A 21,917-nucleotide genomic window follows, 5' to 3' on the forward strand; every position below is an offset into this window, starting at 1 on the left:
CTACATCTATTTTTTAAACGAAGAGGGAGGGTGGAATAAGGGAATGGAAAAAGGGCTAAACACACATGCAAGAGTTTGAACTCAAAATTGATATTGGAGAACTTAACCAACTGAATTGTGTTAAAGGACTATAATATACATCTATTTTTTTTTTTACCTCAACATATAATATGCTCTGATACATTAAACTATGTTTATATATATAGGATATCAACAGCATATATGTTTAAAAAAATATTCTCCGATAACAAAAAATATATTCTCCATGTTTTACAAAGCCCTCCTTGTTCAAAATTAAGTTGTTTCAGACAACAAAAACTAGTAGTTAACAAAATTCAGCCAAGGATTTAACACATATCCTTAGCACTGTCCCTACTTCTACATAATTAAAATGCCAATTGAGTTTCATGTCTACTAGATAAAAGATACATAGAGTAGTAAAGTGCATAAAGTTACAGCCATAAACTAAGAAAACATCCTAGAACACCAAATATAAGCCATTTTGGAGTGAATAGTTGATATGAAGAAGAAGCAGGAGGAGGATTTGGAGTGCCACACAAATCATACCCATACCATGTATCTCTAGGGATGGAGGTGTTGAAATTAAAAGTTACAGTATAGGTATGCATAACAAATTTGAGAGGCGCATGGACCATCTATTTGAAATGTATCTGAAGAACACTGCTCAAATTTCCTTGAAAATGGGTCATTCAGTCTTGATGCATATATCTGACAAAATAATATTGGAAAGAGAAACTAAAATGAATAAAAATTTCAAATGATACTTAAAACTTTAATGTTAAGCTTCCTTAATAAGTTTATTTTTGTCTTTTATTAGATATGATGGCAAACATAATTGTGAGATTAACCCTTAAACAGAGGTGATGGTTAGATAAAATCACACAAAGTAATGACTGAAACCTTCTTATTACAATTCTCACAAGTGTTTACCTCTCAACTTTTCTCTTTCTCTCCTTATATTCTGCCGACGCATTTCAGGCAACCTTCTTCCCCTTTCTTTTCGTGACACTCGAGAATTGACATAGACAATCAAAGTGAGAATTTAGAGAACTAACAATGATAGTCAGTATTGTGGGAAAGAATTAGCACGATAGCCATACTGTGGAAATTCGAGAATTGACACTAGTAGTCATACTGTGGTGTATTAAAGAGCGATTCTTACAGTGTAGTAAGACATCATATAATATAGAATTGTGTTGTTTTATCCTAGGGATAGCGTAGTTGATAGTCTGCTTGCACAATTTTAGCAATGCCACGAAACGTCTTAAAGAAAGCGATCTGGTTGTGAATCAACCAATAAGGATTATTTCGTGCCATTCAGAATTGTTGCGAGCTACGGTAACAACAATTTTAAGATGTTTTTACTGCAATGACATTCGTAGATAATGTTACTGGACCGAACAACTATGACCTGAATAAACCATTTCGGTTTGATGAGACAAATTTCAAACGTTGACAACATAAGATAGAATTTTTCCTCACTATGAGAAAGGTTGCCCACATTCTGAAAACCGACATCCCACTGATGTCGGATAAGGCTGAAAATGAGGAAATGAATAAATTGGCTATTGAAATAGCTCTCTGGAATGAAAGTGGTTACTTATGTAAGAACTTCATTCTGAATGAGATGTATGATGATCTCTATGATTACTACAGCCCATACAAGTCTGCCAAATTAATTTTGTATGCACTTGGAAAAAAAATGATATTGCGGAAGCTGATACTAAAAAGTATGATATTAGTCGTTACCTCGAGTATCAAATGACTGATGATAAATTAGTAGAGTCTCAGTCCTACGAGATACATAAAATTGCTCATGAGATCAATTCTGAGGGTATGTCCCTAGATGAGCAATTCCAAATGACTGTCATAATAGGCAAATTGTCTCCTAGCTGAAAGGACTTCAAAATCCTTCTAAGGCATAACACCAAATACATCTCTTTGGAATATCTAACCACTCGTCTTCATATTGAAGAAGATGCTTGTAAGCAAGATCAGACAGAAGAGGTGTTGATTGTCTCCAATAATAGCACTAAGAAGAAATTCCCAGGTGCAGTTCTGAAGCCTTTTAGCACTAACTTCAAGAATCAGAACTGCAATGAGAACAAGGCTAAGAACACCAGTCACAACACGAATTGGAACCCTCAAAATATCCAATATGCTAAAACACCTACTAAGAATGACTCTGACAACCTGTTTATTTGCTTCAAGTGTGGGAAGCCAGATCATATGGCACGTAAGTGCATAAATAAACCAATGGATCGTCCTCTACATGCCAACATGGTTGATAAGCCATTTATGACTGTGTTATCTGAGGTCGCTATGGTTGAAGGAACTGATGGGTCGTGGGTAGATACTGGCGCATCCCGCCATGTCTGCTATGGACCATGATATGTTCAAAACATACACGGATGCTGATGACAAGAAGGTGTTATTGGGTGACTCCTACATCACAGTTGTTGCTGGAACTGGTGATGTGGAGCTGAAGTTACATATGGGAAGATTCTGATTCTCAAAGATGTGATACACACTCCAAAGATGAGAAAGAATCTGGTTTCTGGTTTTCTTCTTAATAAGACTGGTTTTACCCATACCATAGGAGCAGACTTGTATACTCTTACTAAGAATAAGGTATTTGTTGGGAAATGGTACGTCACTGATAACATGTTTAAATTAAAACTTGATATTTCTATTAATAAATTTTGTGATTTTGTTTACATGTTGTGTGATTTTAATATTTGACATTGTAGACTTTGTCATATTAATAAACGTGCAATTTCAAATTTGAGTAGCTTATGTTTAATTCCAAAGTTATCTAAAAATGATTTTGAAATTTGTGAATCATGCAGTGAAACCTTTAGATTTAATACACTAAGATATATGTGAATTAGATGGAACATTAACTAGAAATGATAAACGTTATTTTATCACTCTTATTGATGACTGTTGTGATTTTACTTATGTATATCTTATGAAAAATAAAAGTGAAACACTTGACATGTTTAAGTTATATGTAACTGAAATTGAAAATCAGCTCAACAAAAAAATAAAGAAACTCAGAAGCGATAGAGACATTGTTATGACTCTAACATGTTTAATGATTTTTATAAATTAAATGTCATTATTCATGAAACAATTGCAGCATATTCACCTGAAATGAATGGTAAAGCTGAAAGAAAGAATAGAACATTAACAGAATTAGTTATAGATATTATGTTAAGTTCTGGTGTAGCACCCTCTTGGTGGACTGAAATTTTATTAACTGTATGTTATGTGCTAAACATAATCCCCAAGGATAAAAGCAAATTTTCTCATATGAAATTATTAAGAATTGACAACCAAACTTATCTTATTTGAGAACTTGGGGTTGTCTGCCTTATGTCCGGATACCAGACCCCAAAAGAGTTAAACTCACAAGTAGAGCCTATTAATGTGTATTTATTAGATATGTTGTAAACAGCAAGGCATGCAAGTTTTATGACATTAACGCAAAAGTAATCATTGAGTCTAACACTGCAGACTTCATTGAAATGAAATTCCCTTTTAAATTGAGGAATAGTGGAGGTACATCAACTAGTCACATACTTGTGATTAACAATAATGATAATAACAATGAGTTAGACTCTTAATGTGTTTTATACTCCAATTGAAGTGGAGTACCTAGGTTATAGAACTATTCTTGATAGACTCACCTATGTGAATGTGGAAGTGGCGACGCTTCCTATGAAATTTTAGCGCATAAATTTCTATAGCGTTCACTATACTGGGATAGACGTGCATGACCTTTAACGCACAGACTTTATAGAATACACATTTGAAAAGGTTGTGTGTGGTTTGATGTTGGTGATAGAGTTCAAGACTAAGAGTCACTCTAGTAAAATTTGGATCTTATTCACTATGCAAATGTTCAAGTCGCATGACTCCTTTGTTTATGCACAATCTTATTAAGACCACATAAATTCCCGGAAATTGTTTTTTATTTTCAAATGGGGGATTGTTGAAATTTGTTTGAAAATAATGAGTTTTAATATGGTTTAAATGCATATTAAAATGACCATTAATGAGGATTCTTGGAGATGTTAAATGAAAAAACTCTCCAAGTCCCACATTGTTTAGAGGAGTGAAATTGAAAGTTTTTATAAGCCTTAAGTGCAATCTTGGGGTGTGCCCTAATGGTACAATAGATTTTGTGAGTGGGTAAGACTCACACAAACAAAATCCTTCCACATGTGCGCGCACACCACTACCATCACCTCTACCGCCATCCGACCGGCTCGGGTTGGGCTTGGGCTTCGACCCAACATTCTTTTTAAATAAATGTTTTTTTCATTTTTGGACCTTTTAGGCTTGGACCGTGTGCTAACCAAGTCAACACACGCGGTTGGGTGGTGATAGAGTCGTTGGAGGAAGATATCTCGACCATTATGATAGAGTTGTTGGGTGGTAAAGTTTTGTACCGTCGGATCATATAGCCATTTGATTTTTTGCACTGTCAGATGGGAGAGTCGTTGGAGGCCTCGGTCTATAAATAGAAGTTTCCTCTCCTCATTACAATTTGCACCAAGTTGAAAGCATTTACTTCTCAACTTTTCTTTCTCCCTCCTTGTATTCCGCCGACGCATTTCTGACAACCTTCTCCCACTTTCTTTCCGTGGCACTTGAGAATTGGCACAGACAGTCAAAGTGGGAATTTCGAGAACTGACACTGGTAGTGAGTATTGTGTGAAAAGAAATGACATGTGTAGTCATACTGTGGGAATTCAAGAATTGACACTGGTAAGCACACGGTGAGTGTATTCGAGAGCAATTCTTACAGTATAGTAAGACATTGTATAATAGAGAACTTAATTGTTTTATCCTAGAGACGGTGTGGTTGATAATCTGCTTGCAAAATTTTAACATTATCACGAAACATCTTAAAGAGAGCGATTTAGTCGTGACTCAACCAACAATGATTATTTCATGTCATTCATAGTTGGTTCGAGATACGCTAACAACAGTTCCAATCTAAATAATACATTTGTTGAATATTTCATTGAAAGTTAATGAATAAGCTAATCCTGGAACCAATTAAACACATTTCACTAAGAATAAATGAATAAATTCAATGAAGGAAATGGCAAAACCTGGTCACCATAAACATCTCCAAAAGCTATACTGATCTCATCAGTTGTAAACTTAGGTGAAGAGCAACTCGTAGATATAACCACCATGTAAGAACAGCTGGCAGTACTCTTCATCTATTGAAGAGACACACGAAAAAGAAAAAATATCATTGGTCTTCATAGTAAGCATAAAAATAGCTACAAGTAATTAAAGATATAGAAAAATAAGCAAAAAAACAAAGGGTAGTCTTGTTTTGGTTGATAGGAAGAACTCAAGAACTAGTTACAAGTACCTGAATATAGCTAACATTGAAGGATTCTGCAGCTTGAGGTAGCAGAGGAGTAGATTTGAACTCTGAGGCTGAAGGGTCAATCTATAGACCAAGTACAACTTGTTTGATCATATTGTTTTCAAGTAATCTTTAGCCAAAGAATGTCGTAATCATAATGCTTGCTCTGATGTGCTTTAAAGTCCAATTTTCCTTCCAGATTCTATGGAATAAATGTTAGCTGTGCAAATATCATATAATTAAATATTTAGAAGTGAAATATTTATTTACTATATGACTAAAAATTTATACATAATCATTATATTATCCATTATTTATCTATAATACTTTATTATTAATGTATACTTATAGTAGATGATAGACTAACATTATATAAAATTCTTACATTGTTACTGTATATTTTTTTTTCCTCAATATTTATAGGTTATGTCAAAAATAATGTATTTATTCAATTGTTTTAGACATGTCGTTAATTTACATAACTAAAATAAAAACTCATAATTTCTCATTATATTTGACACGGGGTATCCAATGACCATAGGGCAAATACGACTTTAGGGTTCTAAATGGCTTTGTCAATAGATCGTGTGTTGCGTGATTATATTTTACTGGTAGTGCATTCCTTGTGCTACACGAGTTTGATTACTAAAATTACAAAGTTTTAAAGGCCATTAGACGTTCTTGACAATGAGATTCAACAAATATCAGACCCGCGTTATAATATAATCGTGCCATTTCCGTCTGATTTTAGCCTGTAGCAGATAAAAATATCTGAACTCAAATGTTAAATCTTGGTTGCCATTTGCAATGACAATTAGATGAAAAAAGAGGCAGTCCCTTAATGATTTTAATTCCCAAGAAATGAAAAGTCAAGAGGCAACCAAGTGGTTAGGTAATAAACACATAGTTCTGGGGTAAGGGCATTCGTCAGGGTGATGCTATGGCTCTGTTCCTTTTCCTTATGGTTGCTGAAGGGTTTGTGGGGCTAGTTCGTATGACAATTTCAGCAGATTTGTTTGAAGGTTTCAAAGTGGGAAGAAGTAACGTGAAAGTGTGGGTTTTACAATTCCTAGACAATACGATTTTAGTGTGCAAGCCCAATGTCAATAACTTATGGACTATTAAAAGCATTCTTATGTGCTTTGAATTGGTGTCGGATCTTAGTAGGGGTGTAAAAGTTTGGTCTGGTTCGGTTTTTTATGCAATTTAGTGACCGAACCGAACATAAAGATATGGTTTGGTTCTATTCGATTAACTACAAATTTTATTTAGGAACCGTTCATTAACGGTTCGGTTCCACGGTTTTTCACCTTTCTCTTTTTTCTTTCTTTCTTTTCTAATTGTTTATGACTTAGTGAGTTAGTGTCACTCCTTTTCTTCTTTTTACTCTTACTTTATTTCTTTAGTTTTTTAGTTTTTATTTCTTTTATTTTGTTTTTTTATTTTCTGTTTTGGTTGTTTAATTTTTATACTTTAATTATTTTCAATTTTCATCTGGGGGTCTGGAGTGAATACTAGATTGTTAATTTTTTTGTTTCTTCTCAATGGACAAATACACATACATAGTAGATATAATATATATTTATGTTTGTTTACTTATGTTTTTCTTCTATTTGCTTCTTATTTATAGTCTATATGTATTAATAATTCTATATCATATTTCATCTCCTAACTTTAAATCCTAACCATCCAAATATATATAAAAAAATATTGTTTTAGTATGCGGTTCGGTTCCAACGGTTCCAAAACCGTGAACTGAACCGAACTTAAATGATTCCAAATAAAAAACTGAACTCAACCGTATTTTGTGATTCAGTTCAGTTTCGCGGTTTAAACTGGAGCCAGTTACACCCCTAGGTCTTAGAGTTAATTTTCAGAAGAGCTCTATGTTTGGTATTAATATCCATAACCCTTTCCTTATGGCTGCTACCTCATTTTTATCTTGTAAGATTGGGTCAATTTCTTTTGCTTTTTTTAGGAATTCCGATTGGAGCTAATCCGAGAAAGGGATAAACTTGGAAGAATGTAATTGACGTAGTTGCTTCTCGACTAGCTAATTGGAAATTGAAACACATTTCTTTTGGGGGAGGCTTGTCCTCATTAATTCTGTTTTGAATAGCTTACCAACTTATATGTTATCCCTTTATAAAGGCCCTAAGATGGTGGTGGATAAGTTGGTTAGTCTTCAAAGGTCTTTCTTGTGAGAGAAAAAAATGGAGGGATGGATATAGCTTGGATATCTCGTAAGGATGTTTGTAGTCTGAAAGTTGATGGAGAGTTTGGGGTTAAAAATATTCAGCTATTCAATAGAACTTTATTATGTAAGTGGAAGTGGAGAAGACTTAAGGAAACCAACTCTTTGTTGGTTAATGTTTTAGCAGCTAAATATGGGTATGAGTTGGAGTTTTGTCCTGTTAGGATTAATTCGCTATGGTGGCAAGATATTGGTAGCTTATCTCTCTATCAAGGAAGCATTGGTGTAGATTTTGAAACTAACATCTTCAAAAGTATTGGTGATGAGACTCAAACAAAATTTTGGAATGATGTTTGGTGCCATAATCAAAGTCTTAAAATGTATTTCCCTAAATTGTTTTTGCTAGCTTCTAATAGGCAAGCATTGGTTGCTGATTGTGGGGAGTGGGTGGGGAATGATTGGCATTGGAAGATTGAGTGGAGAATGGTGCTTTTTCAGAGGGAGGATGGGTTTGCATAAAATTTATATAATTACATTCTTCATTTCAAGTGTTCTTCAGTGGGTTTGGATTGGTGGAGTTGAAGGTTGGATGACTCTAGTTATTTTATTGTTAAGTCTGCTTACATAGAGTCTTTAGCTTTTGTCCATTCTCCCTTGCCAATGGATAATTCTATGCTTTCGGATGGTAATTATCTTATTCAGAATTGTTGGAACTCTCATGCTCCCTTAAAGGTTTGTTGTTTCATTTAGAAAATTGGTAAGCGGATAATAGCTACAAAAGATGCATTATTTAGACATAATATTATTCTGAATTTTTCTAATTCGAGGATTGCTTGACAATGTTTATATTAGGATAGCACCCCTTATGCTTTTTAATATAATTCCTTTAGTGTTTAAAAAAAAGATCATTATTACATAGGTTGAAATATGGGAAACCAAAATATTCCTGAAATCTCATGCAAACTAAATGAAACACAATGAGACCGTGTTTTGTGGTCCAGATTCACAACATGGTCGTAGTGTAGTCCACCGTCATGGTTGGCCAAGTTCCTCCTTCAATAATGTTATGCATCAACCTTGCTTTCAATTCCTTTTCTTTCTTTGGGCTGGTTTTCACCAGGGATGTCACAACCTTCATTTGTCCTCTAGGTCTCAGCTCTAGCCGTTGATTCTGCCAACTCTTGTTCTAGTTTTTCCTTATCCATAACCACATGGTCATGCTAATTGCATGGTCAATTTACCTTTGCACATGATTCAATCATAATACGTTCCTGAACAATTAGCACATATTCCAAAATGGAAAAGAAGACTAATTATTGTTTTCCTTTTATGCTTAAAGATAAAAGTATCACATCTATTGTTACCGTAGCTTGCAGTAACTCTAATTGGCATGAACTAATACTTACTGGCTGAGTCACAACCAGGTCACTCCCTTTAAGACGTTCTGTGGCACTGCCAAAGATGTGCAAGCAAACTATCGACCACGATGTCCTCAAGATAAAACAGCTCAGATCTCTGTTATCGAATTCTAACTACATCATAAGAACCGATCTTGAATGCACCTACCACAATATGGCTACCACTGCCAATTCTTGAAATACCCACAATATGACTATTTGTGTGGATTCTTTTCTCATAATATGACTACCAGTGTCAGTTCTCGAAATGCCCACAATATGACTACTCGTGCCAATTCTTTTCCCACAATATTGACTACATGTGTCACTTATCGAAATGCCTACAATATGGCTACACCCGTGCTAATTATTTTCTCTCAATCTGACTACCAGTGTCAGTTCTCGAACTTCCCACAATTTGGATGTTTGTGCCAATTCTTAGTGCCGCAGAAAAAAATGGGAAGAAATTTGTCAGAAATGCGTCGGTGGAAAATATGAGGGAGAAAGAGAAAGTTGAATGAAAGCGCTTTCAACTTGGGGTAAGAAAATATGAAGGGATGAGACTTCTATTTATAACATTGAATTTTTTCCAAGTTCCTCATATCTTCAATGTGAGACTTGGGAGTTATTTTTTTCTTCAAAACACTTCTATGTGGGACTTGAGAGTTTTTTAGATTTTACACCCAAAAGTTCTTACTAATGACTTTCAACAAACAAAGTTCCAACCATCCCCGACATGAAATTAAAAAAACGATTTCCGAGAATTATTGTGGTCTCAATATGATTGTGCATAAATAAAGGTGTGATGAGACTTGAACCTTTGAATAATGAATAAGATCTAGATTTTACTAGAGTGACTCGTAGTCTTGAACTCTATCTCCGATATCAAACCACACACAACCTTTTCATAGGTGTATTTTGTAAATCCCGTGTGTTAAATGTCATGTACGTTTATCTCAGTATAGTGAACGCTCTAGAAATTTATGCCCCAAAATTTCATAGGAAGTGGCCCCCACTTCCACATTTACATATATGAGTTTATCGAGAGTACTCCTATATCCTAGGTACTCCACTCCAATTAGGGTATAGATCTCATTACGAGTTTAATTCATCCTTACATATGTTGCAGAAATCATGATTCTCATAATTTTATAGCATGTTCATTTTCATATCACTTCACAACTTGTTATTACCCATTGAACCTATTTCTTGGGATCTTCAGTCAGTTAGGTCGAGTTACCATCATGAATGATCCTCGTTTTAAAGGCAATAATCACTTACTTTTAGAAGTATTATAGACTTTCTCTCTAGGTAGTCCTTTCATCAAAAGATCTACTAAGTTATTCTCAATGCATATATGATTCACTCTAATAGATCCTGTGGAGAGTAATTCTCTAATGGTATTGTGCTTATGACGAATTTGTCGTTTCTTACCATTATAAAAGCGGTTCTCAATTTTTGCAATAGCAACTGTACTATCACAATAGATTAACACAGCTACTATCAATTTTTCCATAGGGGAATCTCTACAAGCAAAATTTTCAACCAACTTGCTTCTTCACTAACTGTTGCTAGTGCTATCATCTCAACATTCATAGTGGATTGAGCCAAAATAGTATGTTTATTGTTAGACTATGGATAGTCCATCTCATCATTTATGGCTACTTGCCACAAATCAGCATACAAAGAAGTCAAAACTTCTTGGAGAGTTAATGGATTCTCCTCCAATATATAGACCATATACTTAGGTATATACTCTCTAGCAGTTATTGCCCTCTTACTTCTTCTAGGTTCTATTTCAAACCTTTCATTTTTAATCATTGTCTCTAATCAAATGTATGTGATTAGTTGATCTACCCCCATTATTCCTTGATTTAAAAGTGAATTTCTTATCATTAAAATCATTATTATTTAGACTCAATGATCACTTTTACGTTAAGGTCCTAAAACCTATACGCTTTGCTATTTACAACATACCCAATGAATACACATTCGTAGGCTCTATGAATTTAACTCTCTAGGGTTATACTATCAAAAATGATTTCATGAGAAATTCTATGTTTCTCATATGACTGAGACTCTACTTATTTATTATCATTCATTTGATACTTGAGGTAGTAGCTAACAACATATTTTTTTAGTCTTAGCTTCCTCAGTATCATATTTCTTTTCAAGTGCATACCAAATTAATTTGATAGACTTGTATAGACTTTACTAATTATAGAGATCATCTGACAACTCATTCAGAATGAAATTCATATAAAGATAATCATTTTCATTCCATAGAGCTATATTAATAGCTATTTTATCAATTTCTTCTTTTTTAGTCTCATCCGACACCACTGAGATATTTGTTTTCATAACGTGGGTAATCTTTCTCCTAGTGGGGAAAATTTTCATTTTATGTTGTCAACGTTTGAAATTTGTTCCTTCAAACCAAAATGGTTAGTTTAGGTCATAGTTGTTCGGTCCAGTAATATTATCTACGAATGTTATTCTAGTAGAAACGTCTTAAAGTTATTGTTACCATAGCTTGCAATAATTCTAAATGACACGAAATAATACTTACTGTTTGAGTCATGATCAGGTCAATCCTTTTAATACGTTTTATGGACTGCCCAAAATATGCAAGCAAACTATCAACCACGACGTCCCCAAGATAAAACAACTCAGATCTCTGTTATCGAATTCTAACTACATTGTAAGAATTGATCTCAAATACACCCATAGGATGCTTTCTTCACACGTAGGAAGAGGACTATTATGGTAATAGTGGACACTGCCAAATGCATTATGCTTTATCTACCAAACATTTCCCATATTAATATACTGAACAAAACTATATTGTGCAGTTCTTGTCTAGTTCTCATTCCTTCATTGTCTCTTTCTTGTTTGGTCAGGATTTGTGCATCTAACATATATATGTCTGTAAGGTTTCCAATTTGTTTTGAGAATATATCTTGCAGTGGTGTTTGATTAATGTTATCTTCCTTAATTTTCCTTTGTACTAAAGAAATGTCCTGTTATATATATGAGTTGAACAACCATCAAACTTTTCAGTTTTAACAAGATTTCATTGGTTGCATATTGCCAGATCAACCTTCCAGTTGCGAACAAGGAAAAACTGCCACGTATATTGAGATGGACAGATTACATCCAGGCAGTGTTGCCCATGGCGGCTGCCAAAATTCAGCCATGACGGCGTTGCGGGCAAATGGCGGACGTCATCATGGCGGTTGAAAAAATAAATAAAAAATATAACATAATAGGAAAAATAAAATAATAAATACAATAACACAAAAATCAAACAATAACATAAAGTTTAATAAAAACCATTAAATACTAACGTCTCATAAAGATCACTAAAAAGTAACATAAACAATACAAATAAGTCTTGTCAACATTCACAACTAAAAATCAAAGGAAAACACAAATACAAAATGCAAAAGATATAATTTTCTAAATATCATCCTCCTCCCCAACATCATCCTCCACAGCTGCAAACTCAGTAACATATCCTTCAATTTCTTCTTCATCCGAGTCATTACATTCAAAAGTTGCAGCTTCTTCTTCACTTTGTCCATGGTCTATTTCTTCATCTACTCCTTCATCTACTTCTTCATCTAGTTCTTCAACTACTTCTTAAAGTATTTTCTCTTTACCTTTTTTAGATGATAAAGAACCACCTTTAGCTTTCTTAGCTTTTCCTCTTGAACGTATAAGTATAGGGTTCTTTATTTTTTGACGCCTTGTACTCATTCTAGGCTCTCCAATCCCTGAAGCCCTATAAACAACAACCCATTGTAGATCATCATCATCATCTACAAAAACTCTCTCATTTCCACCTTCATCATCATCACTATCCATCTCCCCAACAAACCATTTATTACATTCATCAATGTCGTTAAGGGAGATTGGGTCAACTTCATCCTTGATATTATATCTTCGCTTCAATGCTTGATTGTATTTAACATAGACCAAGTCATGCATTCTTTTAATATCAAGCTTATTCCTTTTCTTGGTATGAATCTGCAACATTCCAATAAATAACTAAGATGAGACACTTCTAATTTTTTAAGGTAAACCCAAAAGGAAAGTAAATAAATAATTACTTGTTCAAAAACACTCCAGTTGCGTTCACATCCCGATGCACTACAAGTCAAAGACAAGATTCGTATAGCTAATTGTTGCAAATTTGGGGATGATGCACCAAACGTTCTCCACCATACAGCTACAAAGGTGAATTAATTTGTTAAACAATTGACTTAAATATAAAAACATATTTTGTAAAGCCAAAAATATTTTATTTCTTACATGGTGCCATTTCTGCCCTCATGGCTATAGTTGTGGATGATCCAAACATTCCACTATCATATTTATATGTTTGCATCTCTTTCAACATCATGAATTCTGTTTGTGTATTGGGTGCAAACTTATGAAGGAAAACATGCAACCCACCTATAATTTCAGGGTCAAATTCCATACTGCGATTTGCATAATAATATTCCGGATTTAGCATGTGACCAGCCGCATGTAATGGGCGATGAAGCTGGCAATTCCATCTTTCATCAATGATCTTAAAGACATCCTTATATTTATTTTCCTTCTCATTGAATGCCTTTATAATGGCCTGCTTAGCCTTATCCATAGCTTCACAAATATAACTCATGGCTACCTTTTTCTCACTATCCACGAGCCGAAGCACTTTCACAAAAGGTCCCATAACCTTCATTGTATATGCTACATTCTTCCAAAAGCTTGGCATGAGCACAATTTTTGTTGCTTCCTTTCCTTTGGTTTCTTCGGACAATTTGTTTGTTGTCCACTCATCTGAGACAAACGTCTTTCTCAAATTTGCGTTCTCCTCATAAAGCCTTTCCAAAGATAAAAATGATGTTGCAAAGCAGGTCATTGCATGTTTCACCAACTCCCTCTTTTTTGTGAAGTGACTCATCAAACTCAAAGTACTTGAATGACCGTAAATGAAATCAACAAGAGAGATAGCCCTTTTGATTGTCATTTTGATCCTAGGAAGTTTTCCGATATCTTCCAACATTAAATTTGTGCAATGTGCTGCACATGGGGTCCAATAAATTTTTGGTCTTTTCATTTCCAACATCTTACCAGGTAGAACATAGTTGCTCACATTGTCTATTATAACTTGCATAATATTTTCTTCTCCAACCTCCTCCACAACAGCATCAAGCAACTCAAATATTTTATCGCCAGTTTTTACAAAGTCAGACCCATCCATAGACTTGATGAACATTGTCCCTGCAGTCGAATTCACTAGAAAATTAATAATACATCTTTGTTTCCTATCAATCCAAGCGTCAGACATGATAGAGCATCCAAATCTTTCCCACTACACTTTATGATCCTTCATCAAGTCTTATGTGTAATTTACCTCCATTTGTAAGAGTGGGACTCTCATAGCATAGTAGGTTGGAGGTGACAAATGTGGTCCAAACTTTCCGATAGCTTCAAGCATTTCACGGAAGCTGTCCAACCTTACCAAATGGAAAGGGAGACCAACTTGATACCAAAATCGAGCTATGAGTTGGTGGACTCGTCACACAACTATTTTGTCTCTAGCCTCTTTTATATTTGCTTGGTGCAACTTCTCTTTCTTTTACTTGCAGTCTCTGGCTTTCTATAAAGAAGATCTATATGGCCTTTCTTCTTCCTCCCAACTAAGGGTGTCAATATGGGCATTGCCCACGGGCCAGCCCGCATTGCCCGCAAAAAATGCGGGCAGGGCATGGTATTTTTGCCTGTTGGTCCATATTGCCCGGCCCATTTACCCGCTTTATTAGTGGACATTTTAAACGGGATCTGCGGGCTGCCCGCGGGCATGACATTCTATACTTTAAAATTTTAATTTTAGCTTAGTGGGTAGTGGCCCAAACTCCTTTAATTATTGCATATTTACATTTTACATTGACAATTTCTTTTACATTTGCCACAACCACAGTGAGTCACAGAGTCAGTGACCATGTTCTACTTCTACACATTTGCAAATTGCAATTTCTTTTACTTCTAAGTTCTAGTCTTCTACATCAAATCATCAATCCACTCTTCCATCTTGAATTCTTCCTTCACTCACCAATTCTTTCTTCACTTCTTCTTCCTTCAACTCTCATTCTCCACCATGACAACTAGATCCCACGGCTATAATGATGATAAACCACCAACTATCCACAATGATGGCAACTGTGATCTCATCCAAAGAAGACAACGATCACGACCATCACAACAAGTGGATTCATGTTTGATTTTTCCCAATTCAATTTCCCTAATTTAGTTTTTCCCAAATTAATTTTACCCTAATTTAATTCCCCCCAAATTAATGTTTTTTCTTCAATTTATGCTTGAAGTGTTCTCTGAATCTTTGTTGCTTTCTTATATTAAATAGTATGAACATTACATCAAACCACTTGTGCTTTATGTTCTCTGAATCTTTGTTTCATTTTTACTATAACATTGAGACATTTTCACTTACTTTTGTTTTATGTTCTCTGAACATTACAAAACATTGCAAAGTCTGGTGTGCTTTTTTGGCAAGTGAAGCACACAAAATGTATGACTATGCTAAAATGCTAAGATTTTGTCTTCTATGGTGAGCTTTAACGATAATCCAAGGAGGAAAAATTCACTTTTTAGTCACTCTTCTATTCATGAGCTTCTAAAACCATGACATATAAATAAGCAAAGTCACTTAGCCAAATTCCAGCTTCAAATTCCTTCAAATTGTTACGACATTTTTTTATTTTAAAAATGTATGGTTTTAAAATTAATGTTGAATTATTATTATAGAGACTTTTAATTATTATGTAATGTGGTTATGTAAATTCTATTGATTTACTGCCTAATGTATTGCATAGGAAATTTGAATTAACATTTGATAACTTAGCATTCACCATTGTTGTTTTTTTAATGTAAACAGGAAAATGCTCGCGGGCCACCTGTTAGCCCGTTTTAAAACGGGCAGAGCATGATTTTTTGTCCGTTAACTAATTGCGGGCATACCCGTTCCGCTTAAATTATTGTGGGCATTTGTAGGCGCGGGCTAAATGGGTCGGGCGGCCCGTTTTGACACCCCTACTCCCAACAACACTGCTAGTGGTTTGTGTTGTTTCTTCAAAGCCTTCATCGAGTGCGCGCTCTTCGTTACTATCACCCAATATATCCCTAACATCTTGCACAACCCTTTGATATGTTGCAGCATCCTTATGTTGTTTTTTATTGAAAATTTCCCAAAGCTCTTCTCGAATTTCCGTGGGACACTCAGGACATATCTTAACATTGCCCAACCTTCCCATCAAATGATTCTTCAATCTAGCAATTCCTCCTCTATAGGTATTAGAGCAAAAATAACAGATCACATTGTTTGTGTCTTTTTCTGTTAGCAAAAGTGCAAGTAACATATTTAAGTGACGAATTGCAATATTGTTGGGAAAATATGATAAAGCAAAATTTAAAAAAAAAAGCTGAAAAAAATATAAACTAGAAGAAACAAATCTGCACACAAAAAAATGGAAAAAAAAGCTGAAAAAAAACTAATCCAGATTCAGACACATTATTGTACACTGCCACATGAATTGCTTCATCCTAACCACCTCAATCTAATTTTTTCTCCTTCTCAGAGTCAAATATTTGCCAGAAGTTCTATCCAATATGGGATAAGATCTTGTAATGCAATATATGTTTGACTTCAATTTATAATGAGAAGTTTCACCTCTTTTCCTTTTAATTATTCAATGTAGAACTAGTACAAAATGAGAAGCTTAACCTTTTTATTTTTTGCTTATTCGATTTGGGACTAATTTAAGTTAGGAAATTATGCTTGCAATGCTAGTTTAATACTTATTGTATGTGATGAATCATAAATCAATTTAATAATGCTAGAAATATATATCATTGTCTCCAAAACGTAATCTGGAAACAAAAAAGTATTATAAAAATTTAAAAAAAAAATTGAAAAAATAGATGAAGAGATGAGAAGACTAGAAAAAAAGATAAATAAAAATAAGGAAAAAGAAAAGCAATGAAAAGGACTTAAAAAATCTATAAATGGTGGTGGTGGTAGCTGTAGACGAGGTAGTTTTGAGAGGAGGAGGGTTTTAATTGTTAAAAATAGAAAGGCTAGGGTTTTAGTTTTTAAAAACATGGAATGGGCCCAATAAAACACATTTGAGCCTAATTTTTTAAAAAAATCTGGCCAGAAACGAAAATTTCCGCCATTCCCACCATGGCTCTGCCACCGCCATGACGGCTTTTTTTGACAAAAGGCGAACACGGCCATATGACAGATTTTTCCAAATGGCTAATGGCGGTAGCCCAAAAACCGCCACCGCCATCCGCCATGGCCGCCATTGGGCAACACTGCATCCAGGTAATGCTACACTTAAGTTTGCTTATTTTCATAAAATTTTAGAAATAATTGTGCTTGAAATCATTGTGGAGGTTAAGATGTTGGAGACAAGCCATGGTCCTCATAAGGAAATGAAGGAAGAAGAACTATGTACTGAAATTACACATATGAAGAAGGATAAATGAGTCCTAATGAGAACCCAGGTGCGATTCTCGTGTCTAAAGCTCTCAAAGGGGAGAATTACCATTCTTGGTCTCGTGCAATGTGGATGTCCATCAAGACAAAGAACAAGCTTCACTTCATCGATGGATCACTCCATAAGCCTCCAATCGAAGATCCAAGCTTCAATGAATGGGACAGATGCAACACTTTGGTAGTTTCATGGCTAACCCAATCAATTGATGCCTCAATCGTTCAAAGCATCCTTTGGATGGACACAGCTCTAGAAATTTGGCAAGATTTGCGTGAAAGATACTACTAGGGTGATGTATTCAGAATTGCAGAGCTTCTTCGAGAAATTTATACTTACAGGCAGGGTAATCTCAGCATAGCTGCTTATCATAATCATATCAAGGGGCTATGGCAGGAATTGGATAATTTTAGGCCAATTCCTGGATGTACTTGTACACATAAGTGTATATGTGATCTAATACCTACCATAAAGGGATATAAAGAAAATGACTATGTCATTTGTTTTCTCAATGGGCTCAATGATCAATATGAAGGAGTGAGGTCACAAATTATGCTAATGGACCCACTCCCAACCATCAACAAAGCTTTCTTCTTATTGACTCAGCAAGAGAGACACATTAACTCTCAACTTGGTGAACCAAGGATTCTGTTGAACACTTCCAACAATGAGAATTTCGAAAGTGAGATTGGAAGAGATATAAGAACCAATAGAAGAAGAGGCAGAAGGAGAGCATACCAAATAGGAAGAGGCATAGGTAGATCTTTAAGTGGTAGAGGAACAAAGACTTGCACCTTCTGCCACAAAAATGGCCACACTGTTGATCAATGCTTCAAGAAATATGGCTTTCCCCCTGGCAATTCCAAAACCTATGTTGTTAATAACATTGCAACAAATGAAACTCAACACTATGATTCTGCCTCCCAAGATCAAGCAAAGGATCAAGCATTGAGCAATAAGATCAACAGGGCAGCACCATGAGTCAATATAACTCCCCAACAACATCAAACTCTTCTATCCATATTGCAACCTTGGATCACACACAACACAAATCAATTTTCTACCCACTCTGCAGATCAAAATGAAAATGATAAAGGTACAGTGAATACCTTAAGTTTCAGTGCCAAAAATCTTGACTGGTTTCTTGATACAGGGATAACCGGTCATATATGCCACACCCTTTCACAATTTCAAACATACAAGAAAATCAACACCATTGTTGTGACCTTGCCTAATGGTAGTCAGATATCCACAAATATATCAGGAAGTGTCATGTTCTCTTCTCATCTCTACTTAGTTGATGTTTTGTATATTCCCTGTTTCAGTTACAATCTGATTTCCATATCAAAATTAATTGAAACATCTCCTTGTCAGCTAACTTTTATGAATAATATTTGCCATATTCAGGATCTCCCATCATTGAGGATGATTGGTGTAGCTGAATTGAGGAGTGGATTATATGCAATGAAGGATCATGTGAAGACCTTACCAATCATACACAAGGCTGATCCTAGTATTTATGTCAATACTTTTAATACCTATGATACTAATGTTTGGCATAGTAGATTAGGACACCCTTCCCATGGCAAAATGTTAGAAATGTAGAAAACGTTTCCTATAATTTCATATACTAAAACTACTGACCCTTGCCATATTTGCCATTTGGCTAAGCAAAGGAATTTACCATATGACAATAGGACTTCTAAATATATTTGTAATTTTGATTTACTTCATATGGACATATGGGGCCCCTTTGCTACTCCAAGTACTCTTGGACATAGATACTTCATGACAATAATTGATGATAAATCTAGATTCACTTGGCTTTATTTTCTGAAACTCAAATCTGAAGTTCATGTTCTCATTAAAAACTTTATTTGCCTTATTCAGACTCAATTCAATGTAAAAGTAAAGTATGTGAGAAGTGACAATGGAAGGGAATTTTCCCTCCCTGAATTCTATGCTAGCAAAGGGATAGAACATCAGACTAGCTGTGTTGAAACACCCCAACAAAATGGGGTGGTTGAGAGGAAACACCAACACATTCTAGGTGTTGCAAGGTCCCTGATTTTTCAATCCAAGATCCCTCATTGTTTTTGGAATTATGTGATGATACATGTTGTTTATCTAATCAGTAGACATCCAAGTAAATATCTGTCAAATAAGAGTCTTTTTTTTTATCTTGTATGAGAAACTTCCTAGCATCTTGAACCTAAGAGTTTTTGGTTGCTTATGCTATGCTACCACTATCACTTCTCACAGAAATAAATTGGACCCTAGATTAAGAAAGGGTGTTTACTTAGGAACAAGAAGGGGGTGAAAGGATATTTGATCTTAGACACCAAGACTCATGAGATTTTTGTCTCTAGGAATGTATCATTTTATGAGCACATTTTCCCTTTTGAGGGATTCAATGATACTGAGCAGGATCCAAATCTGATCCTGCCTAACAGTCTTGGATTTGAGAACCTTGAGACTATTAATGTAGAACCAAACACTCACCAACTTTATGACCATATTCAAACTGATGAAATATGTGAGAACACAACAGGTGACCCTGGCTTTAATACTCAAACTACTGAGATTGCCAATTATGATAGTGCTATTCCTAACAATTCCAATGAACTTAGAAAATCTATTAGGAATAGGTTTAGACCTCACTACTTGCAGGACTATCACTGCAACCTAATTGCTTCCACTTCTCATTCAAACTCATCAAAGTCTTCAAAAGAAAGGTATCCCTTATGCAATAGTATATCTTATACCCATCTATCTTTGGCACATAAGCATTTTTCTTTCAGTATATTTGTTAATGTTGAGCCTAAAACATATAATGATGCTATCAAACACGCCTGCTAGAAAAATGCTATTCAGCAAGAATTGAGAGCCCTTGATCAAAACAACACTTGGATACTAACTACTTTACCTAACAATAAAAGAACAATAGGGTGCAAATGGGTCTTCAAGCTAAAGTATAGACCCGATGGATCTATTGAGAGGAACAAGGCAAGACTTGTTTATAAAGGTTTTAACCAAACCAATGGTATAGACTATATGGAGACCTTTAGCCCAGTGGTCAAGATGACCACCATCAGGGCAATTCTTGCCTTAGCTTCAGCGAATAAATGTCACTTACATCAATTAGATGTCAATACAGCCTTCCTTCATGGTGATTTGAAGGAAGATGTATACATGAAAGTCCCTCAAGTATTACCAATTGACAACTCCAACCTAGTATGCAAACTTGAGAAATCGCTCTATAGGCTTAAACAAGCTAATAGACAATGGCATGGCAAGTTGGCAGGTTTTCTTCTACAAACAGGTTATGAAAAGTCCTTTGCTGATCAATCTTTGTTTATTAAATCCACATATTTCAGTTTTACTTGTATACGTTCATGATCTTGTACTTGTAGGAAATAGCATAGTAGATATCAATAGAATTAAACAATTGCTTGATGATGAATTTAGCATAAAAGATATTGGAGAATTAAAGTACTTCCTAGGCATGGAGATTGCTAGATCCAATAAAGGGATTACCCTTTATCAACGAAAATACACTCTTGACCTCCTTGAAGAAACATGTATGCTAGCTTGCAAGCCTTGTTCTACCCCGATGGAATACACAGGAAAATTGATGAGTATAGAGGATGGAGTCCGTTTAGATGACCCAACTATTTACAGAAGATTAATGGGTAAACTCCTCTACTTATCTCATACTAGACCTGATATTAGTTTTTGTGTTGGTCATTTGAGTCAATTTGTTTCAAAGCCTACTAACCTCCATTATGAAGGAGCCAAAAAGGTGCTAAGGTTTCTCAAAGGCTCAATCAGTTTTGGAGTTTTCTTTCCTGCAGATTCAGATTTCAAGCTAAGAAGATATACTGATTCAGATTGGGAAGGATGCCCTGACTCTAAAAAATCTGTTTCAGGATATTGCTTTTATCTTGGAAATGCTCTTATCTCTTGGAAGAGCAAAAAACAGCAGGTCGTGGAAAGATCCTCTGCTGAGGCTGAGTACAGGGCAATAGCCTTGGCTACTTCTGAAGCTCAATGGTTAGTCTATCTTATGAATGACTTGAAGATTATTCATCCAACTCCAATTGCTCTGTTTTGTGATAATGAGTCTGTCATTCACATAGCTGCGAATCCTATATTTCATGAAAGAACCAAACATATCGAAGTTGACTGTCATTCAGTGAGGGAAAAGATCCAATTCGGCCTTATTCATCTTCTATCCATCCCAAGTTCTTCTCAAACCGCCGACATTCTTACTAAAGTTTTGTCTCCCTCTCTTTTCCAGAAGCTTCACTCCAAGCTTGGAATGTTAAACATCTACATTCCTGCTT

At 35.1% G+C, this 21,917-nt stretch overlaps 2 protein-coding genes and 1 pseudogene across 2 annotated transcripts; 1 reads left to right on the top strand and 2 right to left on the bottom strand.

Moving 5' to 3' along the window:
* LOC109354132 lies at positions 284-5,530 on the bottom strand (annotated as a pseudogene).
* On the top strand, positions 7,638-12,206 carry LOC109353926. The gene is made up of 3 exons (XM_019596282.1): positions 7,638-8,119; positions 8,195-8,342; positions 12,102-12,206. The coding sequence occupies exons 1-3, from the start codon at positions 7,638-7,640 to the stop codon at positions 12,204-12,206; spliced, it is 735 nt and encodes a 244-aa protein (XP_019451827.1).
* Positions 13,311-14,743, bottom strand: LOC109353927. Its single transcript, XM_019596283.1, has 2 exons — positions 14,644-14,743; positions 13,311-14,281 (listed from the first exon to the last, which is right to left on the bottom strand). The coding sequence occupies exons 1-2, from the start codon at positions 14,741-14,743 to the stop codon at positions 13,311-13,313; spliced, it is 1,071 nt and encodes a 356-aa protein (XP_019451828.1).

Source organism: Lupinus angustifolius, chromosome LG08, assembly GCF_001865875.1.
Source record: "Lupinus angustifolius cultivar Tanjil chromosome LG08, LupAngTanjil_v1.0, whole genome shotgun sequence".
In the NCBI taxonomy this organism is placed as follows: Eukaryota; Viridiplantae; Streptophyta; class Magnoliopsida; order Fabales; family Fabaceae; genus Lupinus; species Lupinus angustifolius.

What these genes read in the sequence shown, in the direction of transcription:
- LOC109353926 (XM_019596282.1), top strand. Translation starts at nt 7,638, where the DNA reads ATGGATATAGCTTGGATATCTCGTAAGGATGTTTGTAGTCTGAAAGTT. An exon ending in CTTTTTCAGAGGGAGGATGG is followed by an intron (nt 8,120 to 8,194) that starts GTTTGCATAAAA and finishes GTGGAGTTGAAG; the next exon opens with GTTGGATGACTCTAGTTATT. An exon ending in ACTCTCATGCTCCCTTAAAG is followed by an intron (nt 8,343 to 12,101) that starts GTTTGTTGTTTC and finishes GCATATTGCCAG; the next exon opens with ATCAACCTTCCAGTTGCGAA.
- LOC109353927 (XM_019596283.1), bottom strand. Translation starts at nt 14,743, where the DNA reads ATGCGGGCTGGCCCGTGGGCAATGCCCATATTGACACCCTTAGTTGGG. An exon ending in TAGAAAGCCAGAGACTGCAA is followed by an intron (nt 14,282 to 14,643) that starts GTAAAAGAAAGA and finishes ATTCGACTGCAG; the next exon opens with GGACAATGTTCATCAAGTCT.